This window comes from Meleagris gallopavo, chromosome 4, assembly GCF_905368555.1.
Source record: "Meleagris gallopavo chromosome 4, MGAL_WU_HG_1.1, whole genome shotgun sequence".
Classification (NCBI taxonomy): domain Eukaryota; kingdom Metazoa; phylum Chordata; class Aves; order Galliformes; family Phasianidae; genus Meleagris; species Meleagris gallopavo.
In genome coordinates, this window is record NC_139407.1 from 44,803,227 (window position 1) to 44,818,515 (window position 15,289).

At 37.4% G+C, this 15,289-nt stretch overlaps 1 protein-coding gene across 1 annotated transcript; it reads right to left on the minus strand.

Annotated features, from left to right (window-relative positions):
* Window positions 1-1,206: 1,206 nt before the first annotated feature.
* EXOC1L (exocyst complex component 1 like) lies at window positions 1,207-9,301 on the minus strand. The gene is made up of 3 exons (XM_085221917.1): window positions 9,118-9,301; window positions 5,428-5,555; window positions 1,207-3,545 (listed from the first exon to the last, which is right to left on the minus strand). The coding sequence occupies exons 1-3, from the start codon at window positions 9,236-9,238 to the stop codon at window positions 3,282-3,284; spliced, it is 513 nt and encodes a 170-aa protein (XP_085078043.1). The 5' UTR covers window positions 9,239-9,301; the 3' UTR covers window positions 1,207-3,281.
* Between the last annotated feature and the right edge of the window lie 5,988 nt (window positions 9,302-15,289).

The following is a 15,289-nucleotide window of genomic DNA, read 5'->3' on the forward strand; positions in this document are numbered from 1 at the left end:
CTGTCCATGTCACTCAATACAACTTCTTTGAGAAGGGGCTGCCTTCAAAATCAAATTGGGTCAATAAGCCTCCAAAAAGAGCTGCTGATGCTATTACTGTGAAGTATTCATCAAGCTGGATCTCAGTTGTTTTTGGATCCAGCTCTTGCCCATGTCGCACTGCAAGCCTGCCATGGCACTGGAGATACCACTCTGCACAGAAATCTGAGCAGAAACACTTTATCCTGTGGCAAGTTTTAAACCTGGGAAGTAAAGAGGCCTGGGCCAGGAGCAGCAGCAGGATCATATCCTATATGTATTCAAATGGCCAGTATGGTGTGGGATGAACAGGATGTGTTATATTGGAAGATGTGGGACGTTAAGAGGGTGTGGTACTTCAGAAGCATGTGGAATGTTAGGAGGGTGTAGCATGTTAGGAGAGTGTGGTGCAGCAGTTTGCATGGGCAGTTGGAGCACCCAGTGCAGCAGACAGCCAGAGGTAGAAACACAGACCAAGGGGTGTGTTGAGCACCCAGACGGGCTTCCCAAGGAGCAACAGGGCTGTCCAAACCTTTGACAGTAGGGAGCTCTGAAATATGGGGGCCACTCATGGGACCACGGTAGACGAGGGGTGTCATGGGTGCAGATGTGCCCAACTGGATGATCATCTTGAGCAGTTGAGCTGAGAGAAGAGGTTGCCAGGCTGAGATACATGCAGCAGTCAGAGAGGGAAACAGACACCTGGTATCACACGGTTGCATGGGCAGACAGACAGCTCTGCCTTTGGGCCCAGCCAGGGAGGATGATAAGCAGGCTGAACTGAGGATAAACACAAGCAGGCTGAGGGGGGCTGGACCCTTGCCTCTGCTTGGGGCAAGAGGGTCTTGATGAAAATTATCCGAAGTTCATGAACTCCTAAACGGTGCCTAAACAGTGTATTTTTTGTTGATATGAAAATATATTATGTGAATGATATTAAAAATGTTTTTGTTTGGTTGGTTGTTGTTGAGGTTTTTTTGTTTGTTTGTTTGTAGCATGGATCTGCAGGAATCTTATTTTTCAAGTATGGAGAAAAAAGACAAATATAGCACCAATAGATCAGGAAGTCACCAACTGCAACTGTATTTCAAAAGAATGCTCTGAGGTATCAATTATTAGAGATTCTACTTTTTTTTATTACCATATGAATGATTCTTTCATCCATAAAATAATTCCTTGTGCCTAGTAAGCAAAGAATTTGTTGACTTCACAGAAAACAATGAATATATTATTGTAAAGTTAACAAACAAGACAACGTGGCACAATATACAACTATATTCTTCTTTATACATGCTATTGTAAAATGTCTTTGTACAGCCTGGATGTTGGGCAAATACTTTTTGTAGTGATAGATCAAATGCTGGACTGAGTTATCTCAAAGACATTCTGATAAGAACAACTGCATATCATAAACAATAATTATAAATACAATCCTTCTCTCTATCAATATTTAGCTGACAAATGTAAGCTGTAAGTTTTCAAAAATTGCTGAAAATTAGTGTTAATCCATATAAATTGCCTTCATAACTGTCAAGGTATACATAATTATTAAGTTTTGTGTTAGAATGTGTGTAATTTACAAGATAAGTCTGGAATAAATATGTAACTTAAGATAATCAAATATATGGCCTTTTTATACACAAGCAGTAGGTTAACGTTTTAAAAGAAAAGTAGAAAGCTGTACATTTTATACAGTTTTTCAAATATACCCTCACTTATTTGATTTTATTTCAACTTTGAATCCAAAGTACATTTGCACAAATGTTTTGGAAGGTGGGAGTGCATGTGAAACGCAACAGTGAAGACCAAGTCGTGATCTCCTTCCACAAAAAAGCCATGATGGCAATTACTCAGAGAGAACATTAACCAGCTTGTGATTTTCTGAGAGCTATTTACATTTATCAACTTTGGTACTTAGCTGGCTTAGTCTAGAGCTACTCTCTCTGTACTCTCTAGGCTGCCAATAGAGAAAATGAATTTTCTCCTGCAGGAAGTTCTGACCAGAAGTTTCCCTGAATCACCTTTTGGGATGGCATTGCTTTCTCTGTTGACTCTGGGGGAGAGTAGCCAGCTAGCTTATCTGGGTGACACCAAGAAATATCACTGTGCCTCTTGCTGAAATTGTTCCTCTTCAGCTCCTGGTCAATACAGCTTTAATTCATCCTGTATTTCTACTGTAATATTATACTGTCACAAGTCCAGCTGTTATTTTTCTGTTATAGGTTAGATCTTCCCAACTATTCAGTAGAATCCACCCCACATTCAATGCAAATGTAAGTATTAATACACATTTATGTAGTGCACTGAATATGCTAACATAGCTAGACATTGGTGAAAGTTACTCTCATAATCCTATGATTTTTGAGAAGTCCCTCAGTCACCTACAAAGTAATTGTAACTAACTGCCAAAAACTACTGTTTACATAGGATTTCCAGTAGTATGTTGATAACTCTTGGTCCTAAGGCAGAGAAGAGACATACACAGTTTCTGTTCCCCAACCAGGCCTGTTCATGCACATAAACAAGTTGCAAGAAAGAGACATTAGTGATATTAAAAAAAAAAAAAAGTTTTCAAAGGTCTGTCAAATAAAATAATTCTGCTTGAAAAATATCCATTTTATGCTTCTATGACAATATCATAAGAAATGAAGAAGTCAAAGGGAGCACTTTATATTCAGGAGGAAAAATCACTATAAGTGCATAGGTAAAAACTGGTCCCATAGTACATAAATGCAAAACTCCAGTCCATCAGGATGAGTATTTGATTCATGTATTTATGTAGGTGTGATCTCTTTAACAGAGTTCTGTATTTCAATACATTTGAAAAATGAAAACATGCATCATTCTTGTGCAAAAAAAAATTTTTTTTTGCTTTGTTTTTCTACTTCTAGGATGTAAATGAACTGCTAATGGTCTTAAAATATTTTTAAATATTTCTAGCTATTCATGAAAAATGATTTATATCTCTATAAACATACAACAAATGCCAACCTTATCTTACATTAACAACCACCGCTGAATTTAAGAATCACTGTTCTATTTTTTTGAAAGCCTCATATATTTCTACTTGCCAGAGTGAGGCCCTTCTAATACATATAAACTCATGGTCAGTTGGATATCAAAAAAAAGAGGTTCCTCTTTGGACTTATAGGTAAAATTAAAAAGCAGGTATCACATATCACTTATTGTCATTTTCATCAGATAATTTATAAAATGCTGGTTAGCAAAATCGACCAGTCCCCTTAATGTTATAAAATACATCTTCAGGACAAAGGACACAAGGAGAGACATAAAAGGTTGGAAGCATAGAAGCATATTCTCATAAGTACTAAGCAATCCCTATTGTTGGATGACCAGATCGAATCATCGTTTAGGTAGGTGCTATCAAAGTTCACAATCTTCAAGTCCTTTTTAAGATATGTTTCATTCAGATTGCTCAGCGTTCGAGCAAAGGTATATTTAGATGCACAACTGTATGCCTCCATACTGTAGACTTTGTGGAAGTGCATATCAAAATATGGATTATCCTAAAAAAAATTGAGAACAAAATTATTACATGCATTATAGACATCAGAATGGCAATTTCTTGTCTTCTGTTTACCTACTTTTAGGCTTTCTTTTTCTCAGTTTTATGGATTCCAAAAAGTATTAGCTATGGACTTTGTGTATTTCTGCTATTCCTATTAAAGAGTCCTGTAAAATTTTACTAATTAACAGTTTATAAGTAGCTGCCCTTCTTTGCCATTAGGAGTTTTGCCTAAATAAAACTTTCACAGTTTGTCCAAGGAAGACACTGCACTTTATTGTGATTATACAATGCTGTTTTGAAGTGAACCAATTTGTCATGTTGCCTAAAACACACTTGCCTTGGACTATATGTGCCTGTCAGAAGAAGAATATTGATTGCTTTTCCTGCCCAAACTGTAATTTTGTGTGCTTTCAAGCTTCTTGGCACAATTAATACTAGCAACAGCTAAATTCTATTAAATTCTATGGATATAAATAGCAATATGATGAATATTTATATATGATGAATATATAATCACTGTGTAATGAGGAGTTTGAGGCTCATTTACACTTTTCTGTAACCAAAAATAAGATTTTAAACATCCTAGTTGTGGAAGGCTGAATAATTTCCGAAGTGTATTTTAGTTAAAAAAAAAAAAAAACAACTTAAAAAAAGTTGGGAGTCAGTGAGTCCATGTAGGCAAACAATAAGGTAATCTTCTGGCTGCCTTATCTGGTAAAGGGATAGGAACACCTCCAGCTGCAAGATAACTTGGAGAGTACATAAAGTATTATTAGCTTTGGCTATTTTTCCCTCTGGCTTAAGCTGCAAAGAGTTCACGCGATTCGCGGATACTCTGAATCTGATCTTGACTCCACAGTCTCTTAGGTTCCTAGTTTTAGAGTTGAGAGCAACGCACAAGGGACTGCAGACAGCTGCAGAGATTGTGGCTGATTGCCCATGCAGGAGCTGTGGAAGACTTTTTGAAAAGGGAACAGTTGTCAGGATGGAATGAGTACAACTGGAGTCTGTCATTTTCCTTGAATCAAGACTCTGAAACCCCTTTTGTGGGCTCTCGATTTCTATGTCATCAGGACAATATAATCTGCATTCTATTTTATGTTCATTTGAAACATGAAAGGTAAAAAAGTAATTTTCTCCGAAACTACATTTTATATGCATGGATGCCTGTTATAACACTTTACCTACAGTAAGACATTATCTTCAAAGCATTCTTACAGCTTCTGTAAAATAGAATTTAATTCTACTTTTGGTGTTTTGTATAAAATTGTATATTGTATTGCAGCCTCATTTACCCTTCTGTCATTGAATCTGAGAGATTATGACTTTTTTAGCAGTAATATCAGTCATAGCTAGCCAAAGCTGTTTTATTCAGTTATTCAACTGATGCAAGCAATGTGAATGAAATTATCTGAAAGATGATTTTGTACAACAAAGAGAATTTGCATCAATATATAAAAAAGCAACAGGATCCTAAATTCAAATGGAAGGAGTAGAGTCGCCAAAAATATATTTTCAAATACACTGATCTTAATTCAAATTTGCACCAGGAATTGCATGTTATGAATTTCTGTTCCCAGTTACAATGAACAAATGAGAAAACATCCAGATTGTTCCTCAGATCTCAACAGGAGAAATGAAAATTAAAATAAACAGAAACATCTCTCTTTCTCCCCACACCCCAAGCAATATAAGTGCAATCTAGACCCTCTCGCATGCAATAAACTAAAAAAAAAAAAAGGGAGGTTTTTTGTTACGTTTTGTTAAAAAAAAAAAAAAAAAAATCAGGTAATGTCTTTCAATTGCATTTCAATACTTGTATTCCAACTTGCAACACAATAGAATTATATTCTGTGTATTTAATAATACATAACACTTACAGTATCTGCTTCTTTTCCATCAATCATCTCCAGATCTTTTAAAAACCACTTTTCAACTACTTCATATTTCTCTTCTCGATCTCGAAAGTGTTTTACCATACATATTTCTACTTCTTCACTTTTAGACACTGCAAGACAAAAATAGTTATGATATGCAAGCAAATATTTCCCAAAAGTTCTAATAATAAAATACTTAAACTTCATTTAAAATAATAATTTAAATGACAACGTTAGTAAAAATAGGCCAGCGTTCTCAGCCCATGAAACCTATCTGTCTTAAACAGATTAAGTGTTTAGCTTCCCTATCCTGTGAAAAGGCAATCTTATCAGTGCAAAAGCCTCCATTTTGAACTCACCAACAGTGCAGTGAAGGCCCAACTCCAGCACTGGAACTGTGGGGATAATCCACATATCCTGATTACTTTGACGGTGAATCCTTGGGGGTACTAAAGTCAGAGAATTGCCAAATCACTTCCAAGGCTCTTGTATGACTGCTTTCTGTTCTGAGGATGAAGTTCTCTTACGGAGTTATTACTTTTTAAACAAAACTCTTCTTCCCTATCAACTCTGTAATTATGTCACTTAACAGAAGTAAAATTGAAAATACTTCTTAAAGCCTCACATTGCTCAGTGTTATTTTTGTAGAAATTACTATTTTCTTACTTAGACAGGAAATGAAAATAAAAAGAGCTCAAAGACATTCCTTGTAATAACTACCATTATTAATTGATTACATTGAGTGCTGTGTAGAAGATCAGATTTCTTTAACACGAAACAATTAGTGTGAAAAGCACTGGAGCCTGAAACAACTTCTGCATATCCAGCATAGCAGCTGCTGGGCAGAGCACTTCCCCAAGCCACCTTGTAGATTAACGTAGCTAATCATTCCAACCGTCACCTTTGATATCATAATGTGATGCTACAAATGAAAGACCAAGATTCTTTCTTATCTAAATTCTACCTGGAATTTTGAAAATCCATTCTGAAACTCAACTAAATTTATCTTATTTATGTTAAAACATACTTTGCTTCTGAGTTTTTTTATAAGATGGTTACAAAATAAAGAGAAACAAAGGATTATCTAGCTTCTTTCCACTGCAAATAAAAAAGAGGAAAGTGTCTAAATTAATTGTAATTCCCTCAGCCCGTGGCTTCTCAAACAGCCTGCTGTGAAATACACATCACTAGCTTTTTTTTTTTTTTTCCTTGGTTCTAACAGTCATAGTTGCTCAATGATTTTTATTCAACAGATCACTGGTGTATTACCTTCTGTGAACAATATTTTCATTTATGCATCTAATAGACTTCTCATAGAAAGTTATTTTCTCACTTTGATTTTCTCCCATTTTGTTTGCTGCCCTGTGAAGGAGTATGATGTCTCCCACAGAGTTAAAAGAAAACAAATCTAAACCCAAAAGCCCACAGTCTTTTCCGAAATAGATGTCCTAGGCACCTCTGAGACCCATAGACTACCATTTCTCTATCACTCATGTATGAGCAGAAATTGTTCAAAATAAGGACAGAGGCAGATGTGTTTAAGAAGCTGCTCTACTAAGAATAGTGAAGCCAGGAGCATGCTCTATTCAGTGGTGATACCTGGGTGGACAGTTTTCATCTATAAAAATCTTAATTTTCCTGCATTTTAGATATATCACTGGGTCCTGAATTCAGTTGATGTATTTAAAAACAACTTCATTTTTGATATATAACAAGAGTTCAGATCTAGTATATCACTCATTAAACTCTCAAAGATTTTCCTGTGGCAGGAATGGTTATGTCAGTGCCCTCAAGAGCACAAATCATTTCTTAATGATTCCACGGATTGAAGACCTTCCTGGATTTTCTCTATTCCACTGGATAGTCTGATGTTAGCCCTGCCATTGTTTTCAGGCAGACTGATGGGGACTTGTGAAAGTTCCTAAAGATGGCTACATTTCAGCTTTAAATTCTTCCAGGGCTTACAAAGAAACCATTTAATGAAAGGATACTCGTCTTCACACAAAAACCTAGATTCGCTTTTGTGAAAAAAGGAAGGGGAATAAGGTTGGGCATATGGCACAAAAATAAGATTGTTCAGTTATCCATGCCGAGAGTTTATTTTAATATAGATTTGAAAAGGTATCAACTTCTAAACATTTGCCTACATGTAGTTTGACTAGGACTTTTTTTTTTTTTTTTTTTTGCTTGTTTGTTTTCTGTTATGTTAATTTGAAATACAAAGGAATACAGTGAAGATGTATTGTGGGGATAAGATTTTAGAGTACAGAATCACAGCAGATTACAGTAACTGCTGGCAGATGAATGCAACTTATTGTTCAGAGTTAGAGTGCTACTCTACTTTCTACTCACTTGACTATGCCTGAATATATTAAGAGAGTTTAATATTGGATACTCTACATACATTTTCCTTTACATCTTCAGTGACAATCAATTAGTCAAGCTGATTAGAGGCTTTCTTTAATGGCTTGTTCTTCTCTACCTTAGGAAGAGATTTTTAGTTAAAATTGTATAGATAGCAAATGTTTTTTCTCCTCTTTGCAAGTTTCCTAACACCAAACTTTTTAGTTCTACCACACAAATCTAATCATGCTTCTACCAAATTGTTTTATAAACTATGAATCAGGTTGGTATTTTTGTACATTTAGAAGCTCTGATACTCCAGAATCCATGTCTTAAAAGAAAGCTATTTTTGCAGTTCTAAAGTACAAAATCTCTTCTACTAAAATCATGTGGCTGCTAGGAACAGATCTTGCTCAGTATGTCCATTAATCTGTAAAATACAATTATTCACCAGATGTTTACAAACATAAGGATCACAAAATATAGTTGGCATCATCCCATACTGGCCAAAAAAATTCTGAAGTACAGAGATGATTTCTATCTGCTCTGTGTGTTTTGATCATCAAGAGGAAACAGACTTCAAAAAGCATTCCCTTCAACCCAACTCCTTATATCATAGAATCACCAAAGCTGGAAAAGACCTCCAAGATCATCTAGTCCACCTGCCCACCTAACACCAATATTTCCCACTGAATCACGTCCCTGGGAACAATATCTGAACATTTCCTGAACACAAGATGCATGAGAATTTTTCTCTTTCCCATCAGCTTCCAGTATTATGAAAATAATAATTAAAAACATAATTCCTGGAACCAAGTTCTAAAGTCACTAAGAAACACATGCACTTGAATTCAAATTCAGTAAAAAGCCAGATAATTAATTTTGTCACACAGTCTTGCTGTAATCACGGTTCTTGCTAATTACTAATTCAAACATGTATTTGTTTAAGCCATAAGCCCAGTTAATTGTTACTTAAGTAACTGAGCAGTATGCAGGACTTTAAAGTACGACAAGAGATAGCGCAAAAGCTCTGAAAATGACAAACGCTTCCTGCAAAGCGGATGTATTGTTACGCTTTGTTTTACAAAAAACAAACCAACAAACTCCTAATAGAGGAAAGAGCATCGCTCTTTCCAACAATCACTCCGAGCGCTACCACGTCCCACACATTTACCAACGGCTGTGCGGAGATCCTCGAGTCTCCTTGCTGGTTAGAGCGCTCATGCTCTCAGGAAGGCGCAGCAAACAGCAGCCCGGACAGCGCCAGCAGGCACAGCCGCCGCCGGGCAGCGCGGAGCCGGCCGGCACCCCGCACCCCGCGCCCCGCACCAACCGCGGGCAGCCCGGTACCTGCGGCGCACAGGTAGCAGCGCTCCGCGCCCGAGCCTTCCACCTCGATGAACTCTTGCAGCCGCAGCCGCCGCGGCCCGAAGAGCCTCTTGGCCAGGTCCTCCTTCACCAGCGAGGACATGGCATCCGCCCGGCAGCGAGCGACGCGCCGCGGGCCGCCCAGGCTGCCACCGGGGGGACATCGCCGGGCGCAGCCCCGAGGGGCCCCGCTGCCGGCCCGCAGCCCTGGGGAGAGCCGCGAGGCTGCGGCACGGGAGCGGCCGGGCGGCACATCTCACCGCCCCGCCTCCGCCCGCCCCCCTCCTACCGCCGCGGGACGGCCCCTGGACGAGCGGCGGTGCAGCTGTTTGTAGCTACGGGGGAGTTACCGCGTGCTGCTCTTTACAAATGGCAAATGAGCAGGCATACAGATCCGTGCAACAGGAGTGTTCAGAGGGCGGGTGCGGTCAGGGGACGCAGGTGTGTTTCCGTGTGTGAGGGGCTGGATACATCAGTGGGAGCATTTTTGGAAATGGTAGCAGTTCCGCCATACTTTGTGTGAGTGGGTAGCATCTGGTGTACATTTATTCCTCTAATTTATGGATCTGCAGTTGTCTGTTTTAGTGTTTGAATTCCTGGCTGCATGTAAAAGTTGAATGGGTGAAAAAAAGAAAATAATAATAATGAGGTTTTTTCCAATGTTATTCAGCGCCAGAGACGTCTGTGGTGCTTTGCTGATACGAAGTGAATGAAAGCAGGTAACTGCTCCTCCTTTGTGTAGCTGTGGACTGGGGAGAATAACCCTGTCTTGTTGATACTAAGTGTATTGCATAGGCTTTTTGGTCCCATGTATTTGGAAAGATAGTTGTGGTTCATGAATCTATTGATGAATATTCATCTCTGCTTTGGGAAAGTAATATTATTGTAAGCTTGAGGTTTGGGATGTATGTTATCACAAAGCATAAGCCTGCAGACTTTGGTTCCTCACTACTGGTGTTACCAGCATCACAGTCAGAGGGGTCAATGCCGGTACTAAGTGCCAGAGGCCTCACTGGGAACTTGGTTTTCCCCCAGTCTGTAGCTCACATTGCATCTCTGGTACTTGGTTGTTCTTGTGCAGGTTTGAAGCAATAGATGCGGAGGTGCTACAGTACCTTCAGAAAAGTATCTTCAGCTCTGGAAGAATTATCTATCAGTTTTCCCTTGTGAGAGGTTTGGCTGATAATAGCAAAACTGCCTGGATGGTGAGTGACATGGCACTGGCATCCTGGAAGTGACTGAGAGAGCTGAGGTAGTGGCTATGTGGAGCTCTGCTCTTCCCCTCTTGGATGTTCCTCGGATTATAAGAGAGACATTTTGAATTAGGCTTTATTTTTTCACAATTCTATCAAACTCTAAGTCATTTTGCCTCAGTTTTCACAGGAGTGTTTTTTGGTTTGATGCATTAGCATTATTTTTGTCTTTGGGGATATTCTGCAATATTGATGTTAAGCTGCTCTGGTCAACAGTGTATGTCTGGTATCAGCATGTACCTTAGCAGCTCTGTACTGAAAGCTGTGTCTGGCCATTGGTGGGGCAGGGCTGTTCAGCTGCTATCTGAGCAGTACTGAAGGGTGGACAGCTGCTGTTCTATCTCCTCATTCTTGTATAGGCAGAAGTGCTTGGAAGACCTTATGCTGTGATGTAACTGTTTTCTTTGTATCTCCTCTTAAATCAAATTACATTTCAAAAAAGTATTAGAGATTAAATTATTTCTGCAGTATGCTTTAGTATATTCTCAAATGCTACACCAGGACACTAAGTGACCACGCTGAGTATGTATGTGATGTTACAGTGATGATTTTAATGTTGAATATTTTAATAAGAAACAGGAAAATCTGTAATTCAGTGTTGTTCTTGATGAGAACATAGCAGGACAGGTCTGGTGAGCTGACAGTGGGATGGCCTGTAGTCATTTGGACAATGACAATCAACATTTTTTTCGTATCTTTTGAATGCTTTATAATTTTTTTTTTTTTTCTCTCTATGATTATATAACATTGTGGAGAAACGTCTGCCCTGTTTTGGAGGTGACTCACAAAATAACTTTTTTCTTCCAATTGCTCTGCTATTTTACTGATTTGGGTGGAAGGGAAGTAAGGCTTAGTAGGCTTAGGAATCCTCCCTTTACAGCATGCACAAAGGCAGCTCTTATGTTTCCATGTCTGGTTACCAGCATATTACAGATTTTGTAGGATGATTCTTACAGAAGGTAAAGAGCATCTTCAATGTCTGCACAGTACTTCTTCCCTGTGCTTACACATTCTTCTGTTGTCTCTGTTTCCTTGTTCTGTTTCTTCCTATTGCTTTTCTTCTGGTGTTCTGTTCTCCTTCTCTTTTTTTTTTTCCCACTCAAATTCAGAAACATACAACTCTTAAGGACTTAGAGGATCATTTTATGACTCATGCAGTCCCTCTTATTTCACACACAAACTGGCGTTTAGCTAAAAGCAGGTGAGTATAGCCATAAGCATGTATGAAGAAGCATACATAAATCATACTACTGTAGGAAATCCTTCTGTTCTGCAAATTAAAGCTTTCCCATTTGGCTCAAATTTAACACTACTCAGAAACTGTCAGTAAAAGCTTTCACCTTAATATGCCTTCTTGCTGGTGTCATTATTTACTGAGTAGAAAAAGCCACACTCCCACAGTCTTATAGAAGATAAGCAGATGTTTTGATCTATGAGGTTTCTGTTCCACCTTAGCCGTAATACTATAAGTCAAAATCCTGACAGTTCATAACTTAAAGCCAACAGTTAGGCAGTAACTTACCCAGCCAGCAAGGGCACACAAATGGTGGTCCAGGACCAGGCTCCGCTCCTGACGTCAAGCACCACACCACCTGAGCTCTTCCCATATATTCACAGATAGAACAAATAAAACTTTTTGCTACCAATGCCATAAACAAACTTAAATCCAATTTAACTTGGATTTTTTTTTAACTGTCAACATCACAGATGTTTGTGGAAGCTGCATACCCCATACCACAGTCTGTGATCTACAAAGGGCCTCTCTACAAAATGAAATATTCACCAGGGAATTGTATTAGACCTTTCTGCCAAATATTAATTATTCCTGTGCCTTTCTGTGCCCTGCCATTTCCACGCAAACTTACATTTTTTTCTTTACTGTATCCAGGACATTAATTTTAATAGATGTAGTAGCAGATCCTAATAGGATAAATCTCACCATTTTTAATCTTCGTTATTTCTCAGATGCACTGTTCTGGGAAAAGGCAATTCAACAGCTTCAGAAGCAGTTTTTATGATGAGTCTTTATATTCCTTGGTATCTACTGATGTGCATTAGTGTATACATCTAAATGATTACCCTGGGGTTTGATCCAAAACCCATTAGGTCAGTAATAAGATTTCCTTTAATTTTGGTGGGTTTCAGAGTAGCCATTAGTTGAGCAGCACAACAGTCACCATGTTTTCTGTTCGCAAAAGTGAAAGGATTACCAATGATGTTTGCAACTGTTTTTAATGAATAAGCTTCTAGCATTTATGAAAACAGTCTTAAGAAGCAAATAACGACTGGGCTAAGGCAATGTAGAAAAGACCAGTTGCTACCTTTTACTAAGGAAAAGAATCCTTCCACTATCAGTAGCAGAGGGGCTGTCCGCCAGGAAAGGCAACTCAGGAGCTGAGAGTGACATTTCCTTATTAAAAATAAGCACATTGACCATTCCTGCTGACTGGAATAAGGCATGAAAAAGATATCAATTGCTCTGCTCAAAACAGGTGGGAATGTGCTGTGTTCTGCGTGATGAAGCACTCTGGAAGGTGTACATTTGTTCTCACATCTTAAATTCCCAACAAATACCACACCCTTATAAAGCTGGAGCATTGCTCCTTGCTTGACAATGTTATCAAACAAAAGGAAAGAAGGAAAATAAATATAGGCTGAAAAGCCTTATTTACCATTTTATTTATATTAGGATTTATATTGCTCTAGCTATTTCTGTTCGAGGTTTCAGCCAGGTGTGGTTTTCTCGGCTAGCACTCAATTCGTTGTCTAAAAGTCTTCTTCACATCTTTAGGGCTGTGTATTTAACATCTTAAATGAGGTTTTAGAATATCTTTCAACATTTCCATTTCATACTCTACAGTGACCTGGTTGTGAAGACAGATTTCTGAGGCATACTAAATATATATATACTTCATTTATGTATATATTTATATATTTATATATATATATATTTATATATATATAAATTCTGAATGATTGTTACTTTCTTCCCCTTTTTTCAATGATTTGCTTTTCTCAGGCTTGTTTTCTCACTGAGACTTACATAAAAGATCTGACTCCAAACCATGTCTACTTATTCATATGTTTTGACAGTCAGGAAACTTGGATCTCTGTACAGTAAAGCATAAAAGTAGTTAAGTTGTACAGAAAACTGTAAGCAGCAGAAGAGGTAACAGTGTTTCATGCAGGAATGTTATTCAGTGATGTACACCTGGAGTTACTCCTTCAGTTTTGAAGTAGAAGTGTAGACATACACATGGGAAGATACCAGTTGGTTAATTTCTACTGCTTTTCTCCTGAATTCCTTTTGTGATCCTATTAATTATAATAATAATAATAATTATATTATTATTAATTATTGCTATACTAACTTCAGGATATGTGGATGCTAAAGCAGAGGATGACTTTAAGATCTCATCAATTCTGATAAATAGCATTAAAACTCAGATATAACTGTTTTCCTTAGTGATATAACCAGTCAATTAAAAAAAAAAAAAAAAAAAGTAGCATTATTCTCTTTTTTTGAAAGGAAGGAGAAAGAGTTTGAGGTTTTATTTAACTAAAGCTCTAATTTGTCAAATTTATACAGAGCACTGTAATTCATCATTCTGAAAATGCGGTCAAGACTGTTATTTGGAAAACAATATAACAGCATGCCAAAATTCCACCAAAAGCTTTTCTTTAAACCAGTTTTTCATAGAATAGTAAATAGATGCTATTTTATGGATGAAATTTAAAAACATGGGTTGAAACCTAAAATACACATAAGCAGTAATTCGATGAAAAATTTACACATGTTGAATAGTACATATTTATGAGCTAAAAAAATGAGGACCTTCAGTAAGTTAACATATATAGTAAGAGTTTAGGTTTGTGTTCAGGAAAGCGCATAACAATGCAGTGATGAATTGGAGGCATATTTAATTAACAGCATAAAATCCTGGCATGATGGATTCAGCATTTTGTTATCCATATATACTCCATTCAACATCATACAATTTTCTTTGTGAGTGTAAAATCCTCAAGATAGCAGTGGAAAAAAAAGGGTAGTTAAGGAAATTAAAAATAATCTTAGGCCACTCTACGCATAGAAATAATTGTTAGTTTTTACATAGCTGGAAGCTTTTGAGAGCTTAGTTCAGGATTTTGACATCTGTGTCAAAAACAGTAACTCTTGGTGGCATATTTTACAAAAATATAAGGAAAAAAGCCCAGCAGAGGATTATATTGATCAAGAGTCAATAAGTATCTTGATAAACATGTTTGAAACAAATTAGGCTGTGAAGCCAACCCAACTGCCCTTTTATGTTCTTATTTACTTGTATTTTTTTAACAAATGCTGTTTTTTCTAGAAGAGTTACCCAGAGCAACTTCAATAGATATTCTTTCAAAAGCCTTTTCATACTTTTCAATAATGATTTTCATCCCAACTTCTGTCGTCTCTAGTAATAAATTTCATTTGTCTTGGCACAAGAGCCATTCTCTTCCCTCATGAAAATTGAACATTATTATTAATGTAGATAGTCAATTACTTCAGATTAATGTGGATTTATATTTAAAATCAATGCACCAATGTGATACAGAGCACTCTTAAAACACTATAAGCTTCTGCTGGATATCTAATCCATTTTTTAAAAATTCATAAAGAGCTGGGAATCTGTACAGCTACATAATTTGTATGGATATTGTATTTAGGGGATGAGCACATATTTGACAGCTGTGTGACATAAAATACATTTTATTCTACACAGATATTTATAAATTCTTATAGTGTCAGTTACTCAAAAAGGTTGATGTCAAATACGCTTAGAGGAGAAATATAATACAACATTGTTGAGAGTGAATACAATTCATAACACAAAACCTTGGTAAGGGAATGATGGACACAACTCCAAATGCTT

Bases quoted from the DNA above. Each gene is read 5' to 3' on its own strand.
- EXOC1L (XM_085221917.1), bottom strand. From the start codon at position 9,238: ATGTCCTCGCTGGTGAAGGAGGACCTGGCCAAGAGGCTCTTCGGGCCG. The intron at 5,556-9,117 runs GTACCGGGCTGC...TTTGTCTTGCAG, and splicing joins CTGCTACCTGTGCGCCGCAG to TGTCTAAAAGTGAAGAAGTA. The intron at 3,546-5,427 runs GTAAGTGTTATG...AATTTTTTTTAG, and splicing joins ATGGAAAAGAAGCAGATACT to GATAATCCATATTTTGATAT.